Source organism: Micropterus dolomieu, unplaced genomic scaffold (assembly GCF_021292245.1).
Source record: "Micropterus dolomieu isolate WLL.071019.BEF.003 ecotype Adirondacks unplaced genomic scaffold, ASM2129224v1 contig_14244, whole genome shotgun sequence".
NCBI classification, from domain to species: domain Eukaryota; kingdom Metazoa; phylum Chordata; class Actinopteri; order Centrarchiformes; family Centrarchidae; genus Micropterus; species Micropterus dolomieu.
This window is the reverse complement of record NW_025743230.1, coordinates 1-6,221: the sequence shown is the minus strand read 5'-3', so window position 1 is coordinate 6,221 and position 6,221 is coordinate 1. Positions and strand designations below refer to the sequence as shown.

The following is a 6,221-nucleotide window of genomic DNA, read 5'->3' as shown; positions in this document are numbered from 1 at the left end:
TTAGAGATGATGTGAATATTTCTGAGTGAGGATGACTGTGGTGCAGCTAAAACAAATAAATGTAGTTTCAAAGTGAGTTTTTCATTATTAGCTGCTGATAGTCTGAATGTGTTTTGACAGCATTTCATTAAAGACGAAATGAGCAAGATTTTTTTTTATGTAAAATAGACGTCTAAAACTTCAGTTAGTTGGAACCTTGACGCATTTTCCACTGCAAAGACCTAATTAGTAGGCTACCCTACTGGGTCGGACTGTGGCTTTACAATCAAGGGTTCATGAGTCTTATATTTGTATATTTTCATCTTCAGGTAGCCGATTGCCACCAGCATCTTGACCTGTCAGGTTAGAGCTGAATAAATTTTGCCAATCCAAAAATGGAATGTAGCCTAACAGGCCTATAGGAGAATTCCAGCACTAGAAAGTCACACAGTTGTTTAGCAACTGCTTTCTCGATGATCTTAGAGAGAAATGGAAGGTTAGATACAGGTCTATAGTTTGCTAAAACCCCTGGATGAAGGTTGGGCTTTTTAAGAAGAGTTTTAACAGAGTGCTTTAAAGTACTGTGGTACATAGCCTGTTGATAACGACAGATTGATCATATCTAGTAAAGAAGTGCTGACTAGGGCAAAACTTCTTTAAGCAGCCTAGTCACTCCTATTCATGTCCTTCTGTTCAAGTTAAACTCTTGTATGTTCTGGGTAATTGACCTAACTGTCCATAATTAAAAATACCTAGTAGAGTTTTTTTAAAGGCTTTTTTTTAGTAGTACTTTTTTTTTTACTAGTGGGTCCTCATTTTGTTTGTATCTCTCGAAGCATACAGTTGTCCCTATTTCTGATTCCCATCAATAGTTTTACACTATTCCAGTGGTTGACAGGTGGTGGGAACATGCCATTTTTGCTATTGATAAGGTAATATTGAGATATTGAGTTGCACATAGCAGAGACATGGTTCCGCTATATTCGGCGCATCTTCGCTAGCATATTTGCTACTATAATTTCACACAATTATTAATATCAATGCGGTATTAATAATTTTCACCCACACACTGTACAAGCATGGTAACACTCAATGCTTTGCTTGCTTTCTCTTTGCATTCATCAAAGGACATCTATGTGTAAAAGGTGCTGTTAGAAGAGCAGAGGAGTTAGGTCTTTTAAAGGCAGTGCAATGTGTGTGCGTAGCGAGTGAGTGGGCAAGCAAATATGTGAGAGGGAGTGGTAGAAGGTGATGGTGAAAGCCAGTAAGTTGTCAGTCTGGTAGTAAATGTACTAGTTTACAGTGTGTCTGTTAGTAAAACAGATGTCAACAAATGTCTGTTCATTGTTTCCCCAACAGCTGGAAATTGAAGGCGGTTAGCTAGCATTTCCCTTCAGACTCCGGTCTGGAAGCTGAGCGAGAGTGGACAGAGCAGAGTCTTGTAGTAGTAATAGGTTGTTCTCTGAGGAGCACTTTGTACGATTATCAATTTCCTTCCGATATGAAGTCTCATCTTGTTTGAAATCCGGCCAATGGTGGTGGTGTCATCCACAAACTTCACAACAGAGTGCGTGCCACAGGGCGGTAGTCGTTCAGACTAGACACTGCAGACTTTTTTGGTACAGGTACGATGGTGGCTGTCTTGAAGCAGGTGGGAACCTTCTCCTGAGTCATTGATATGTGGAAAATGTCAGTAATAACATCAACTAGTTGATTGGCACAGGTTTTTAGTACATGGCCAGGCCTCATATTCCCTCTCAGCAGGACTCTCCTCACATCTGCTGTGGATACTGACAGTGGCCGGTCCTCTGGAGGTGGAGTAGACTTTACAGCTGACTCCTTGTTGAGGAGATCAAAACTAGCATAGAAGGTGTTCAGTTCATCGGGTAATGTGGCCTCACATATGATGGGGGAGCTCCTGCTTTTGTAGCCTGTGATGTTTTTGATGGCCTGCCACATATCTTTGGGGTTGCTGATGTTTCCGCTTCGCCTCCTTGATGCCAGCTTTCAGTCTCACGCTGGAGGTGCTGTAAGCTTCTTTATCACCCGACCGAAAAGCAGCTTTTTTGGCTCTGGATAGAGCCCTCACCTCTCCATTCATCCAGGCCTTCTGATTGGGGAATGATTTTATCATTTTAGTGATCACCACATCATCAACACATTTGCTGATGTAAGATGTCACTGATGATGTATATTCCTCAAGGTTGATGTGGCTCTCCTGGGTGGCGATCTCCAATCTGTGCTCCGAAAACAGTCCTGTAGAGCTGCTGTAGCCATCTGTCCACACTTTGACTGTTTTAATTATTGGCTTGACCCTTTTCATCAGCTGGGTGTAAGTAAGTAAGTAAACTTTATTTATATAGCACCCTTCAATAGAATAAAATAAAACAAATAACAACAACAACACTTAAAATACAAAACTATATAGCTAGTTAAAAGCTTGTCTAAAAAGATGTGTCTTAAGGTGTTTTCTAAAAGTTTCCACAGAATCCAAGGCTCTCAAGGCTAAAGGGAGAGCGTTCCAGAGCCTTGGAGCCACCACACAGAAAGCACGATCACTTCTTGTTTTATAACGTGTTCTGGGAAAAGTTAAAAGGTGTTGGCCTGAAGACCTCAGAGAGCGACCAGAAATGTGTGCATGCAACAGATCCTGGATGTAAGAGGGAGCTTGACCATGCAAGGCTCTATAAGTAATGGTTAAAATTTTAAAATGTACTCTAAAACCAATCGGAAGCCAATGAAGAGCCTTAAGCACAGGAGTAATGTGTGATCTCTTGTTAGTTTTAGACAAAAGCCTTGCAGCTGCATTCTGCACAACTTGCAGTCGGTCTATGGAGGATTTGTTTAGACAAGTGTACAGTACATTGCAATAATCCAGACGAGAAGAAATAAAAGCATGAACAAGCATCTCCATCTCTTCTTTAGAAACCATAGATCTAATCTTAGCAATGTTCCTGAGATGGAAAAAACAGGAACGAACCACAGATTTGACATGACTGTTAAAACACATAGATTTATCAAAAATGACACCCAGATTTCACACATTACCGTCAGAGGATGATAGAGCCCCAAGAGCCTGCCTAATTTGAGGGGTAATGTTGTCTGGGGCAAAAATCAACACCTCAGTTTTGTCTGTATTTAGTTGCAAAAAGTTGTCTGCCATCCATTTGTTAATGGAGGCTAAACAATTGTGCAACACAGACAGTTTGTCTAGCCTATGAGGACTAAAAGATAAATATAATTGGATCTCATCAGCATAACAATGATAAGATATGTCTTCAAAGCTACCAATAATCTTTCCAAGAGGAAGCATATACAGACTGAACAGCAGGGGGCCGAGCACAGAACCTTGGGGAACACCACAAGACAAAGGAGCAGAGTCTGACATATATGTTCCTATGGACACAGAGAAACTCCTGTCAGAGAGATAGGAGGAAAACCAGTTCAGAGCTGAACCAGTAATGCCCACAGATGCTTTCAGTCGATCAATCAGAGTGCAGTGATCAACAGTATCAAACGCTGCACTGAGATCTAATAGGACCAGCACAGAACATTTACCCCCATCAGCAGCCATCAAAATATCATTTGATACCCTAAGGAGGGCAGTCTCAGTTGAATGGTTTGTACGAAAACCAGACTGAAATTTATCAAAAATATTATGGGAATCCAAAACATTATGTAGCTGGTTCGCAACAACCTTTTCTAGAATTTTCGAAAGAAAAGGCAATTTAGAAATAGGCCTATAGTTTCTAAATGAAGCTGCATCAAGATTATTCTTTTTCAAGAGAGGCTGAACAACCGCATGCTTAAAACAGCTGGGGACCTGGCCCAGCTGAAGAGGTAAGTTTAAAATTGAAACCAAACATGGGCCAAGTAGATGTATGGATTTTAAAAGCAAAGATGTGGGTAAAATATCAACAGGGCTTTTGGAAGGTTTCATCATGCCCACTAACTTAATGATGTCATTCAGGGTAACGGAGCAGAAGGAGTCCAGTATTGAAAGTCTGTGATGTTTTACTATATGGGGGTTTGCTGATGGAACAATGCCTGCCCTGACAGCTCTAACCTTGTCCACAAAGTGAGACAAAAGTGGTTGCAGTCAACATTTGAAAACACAGGGACAATACATGCAGCAGGAGAAACAAGTGGGCTGAAGAAGCAGAGAAATATGGTCTGATAGATCAAAATGGGGACGGGGGAGGGCTTTGTAGCTGCCAGGAATATTGGTGTAGACGTGGTCCAGCGTGTTTGTTCCTCTGGTGGGGATGTGGACAAGCTGGTGGAAATTAGGGAAAGAAGTTCTGAGGTCTGTTTGATTAAAATCACCAGAAACAATAAAAACACCATCAGGTTGTTTTGTCATGTGACTGCTGATGACCTCATACAGTTCTCAATATATAAAAAACGGATATATTTTGTAGTTAATTTGCGCCTTTTCTTCTCCATGAGCTTATGGTGCCCCAGTTGACTATTAGCAACAAAAGGTTTGATTGTCCGGTGGTCACACCTCAAAAGTTTAGCTATTTCAAGTGTTGCATCTGACTAAGAGGAATTTTACAATATAGGGTGTTGATCTCTTTAGGCCAGGGTTGCCCGTTAATCAGAAGGTCAGCGGTTCAATCCCCGGCTCCTCCAGCATGTCGAAGTGTCCTTGGGCAAGAAACTGAACCCTGAATTGCCTCTGGTGGCTGTTCCACTAGTGTATGAATGTGTGTGAATGTTAGTTTCTGTTTGAGCACTTAGGCTCAATGAATGAATGTGAATGGTGAATGCAGATGTAGTGTAAAAGCACTTTGAGTGGTCGAAAAGACTAGAGCATTTACATTTACCCTCCCTCATTACACAAATACACATCACTTAATATGCTTAAATCCAATAAGAATTCAACTTTTACACAGCTGGCAGTTGGGAAAGATGCTTGAAAAAATGCCCATTGTCAAAATACTTGCTTAATAATTGTGCACACAGTGTAGCGATGTGCCAGCAAATGGTAGTGTGAAAGAAGACTCTTAGCTAGCAAGATCTAAAATATCTCAATGTTTTATGAGGTAGGAAATGCACTCTGCAGGTTTGCCAGACCAGTGTGTACGCACTGAATGCAAACAACTTGAATTAATGGAAAAAGAACATTGTTGAGAAGAAAACTCCACAGGGATGCTTTATGGTAATCTGTATAGCTAATCTTGATATTTTATATGCACTGGTAGTTCTGTTAACACTTTTCACACTGAGGATACTACAATCATTTTTTACATTACAAAAAACCTAAACAAACAACAACTGTGTGTTGCAGTGTAACCCGTAACTACCTGGACTGGCTGACTAGCATGCCCTGGGGTACCAACAGTGAAGAGAACTTATTATTGGAGAGAGCCAAAGATGTTCTGGAAGAGGACCATTACGGGATGGATGATGTTAAGAAACGCATATTGGTCAGCAAATGCACACACAAGGGCTAGGGCTGGGCAATAAAACAATAATGATAATTATTGTAATCTAATTTTCCACAGTGACAAAATAACAAATATTCAGTATATCGTCAATAAATGTTTGATTAAATTCATTTGAATCACTAACAAATTAGCATGTAATTTTTCTATTTAGATATTTATTTTGTTGAGTAAAAGGGACTGCTAGAAGATTTACTAATTATATTTTTTGCAAAAAGATCTGATCATAAACACTGTTAACCATCTGGTTAAACCTTTAAACTGGAAAGAAATAATGACTTGATATTTATTGAGATAATTATCGATATCGAATGAAAACATTTTTGGCCATATCGCCCAGCCCTAACACAAACACATTAAAAGAACATGCATCTATCCACACGTGATCAACTGTGGAGCTTTTCTAGTAGAAATGAACCTGACTTCATCTCTGTCTTTGTGCAGGAATTCATAGCGGTGAGCCAGCTGCGTGGTTCCACCCAGGGGAAGATCTTGTGTTTCTACGGTCCTCCAGGTGTAGGAAAGACCTCCATCGCCCGCTCCATAGCCAGAGCCCTCAACAGACAATACTTCAGGTTCAGCGTGGGAGGCATGACTGATGTGGCTGAGATTAAAGGACACAGGTCTGGAAGTTTATTCTGCCAATTTTACTGAGTAACTGGGACAGTATATGCATTATGTACAGAGGTCTGTCTCTGGTATTGGGCAGGTGAGGGGCGGGAAAAAGGTCAAGAGAATTGATTGGGGTTGGAAAGCTGGATAAGGATAGGTAATACTAGAATTAAGTGCACA

The 6,221-nt window shown here is 40.6% G+C and overlaps 1 protein-coding gene across 2 annotated transcripts; it reads left to right on the top strand.

Moving 5' to 3' along the window:
* The first annotated feature begins 2,150 nt into the window (after window positions 1-2,150).
* LOC123966799 (lon protease homolog, mitochondrial-like) lies at window positions 2,151-6,098 on the top strand. 2 transcript variants are annotated; one of them, XM_046042917.1, is made up of 3 exons: window positions 2,151-2,319; window positions 5,273-5,411; window positions 5,874-6,098. In XM_046042917.1, the coding sequence occupies exons 2-3, from the start codon at window positions 5,307-5,309 to the stop codon at window positions 6,081-6,083; spliced, it is 315 nt and encodes a 104-aa protein (XP_045898873.1). In that variant the 5' UTR covers window positions 2,151-2,319; window positions 5,273-5,306; the 3' UTR covers window positions 6,084-6,098. The 2 variants fall into 2 exon arrangements, with proteins under 2 accessions (XP_045898873.1, XP_045898872.1); XM_046042916.1 differs by lacking the exon at window positions 2,151-2,319 and having other exon boundaries at window positions 4,788-5,411.
* Window positions 6,099-6,221: the final 123 nt, after the last annotated feature.

Excerpts from the sequence above, each read along its gene's own strand:
- LOC123966799 (XM_046042917.1), top strand. The coding sequence starts at position 5,307 with ATGCCCTGGGGTACCAACAGTGAAGAGAACTTATTATTGGAGAGAGCC. Across the intron at positions 5,412-5,873 it reads ATGTTAAGAAACGCATATTG|GAATTCATAGCGGTGAGCCA; the intron begins GTCAGCAAATGC and ends GTCTTTGTGCAG.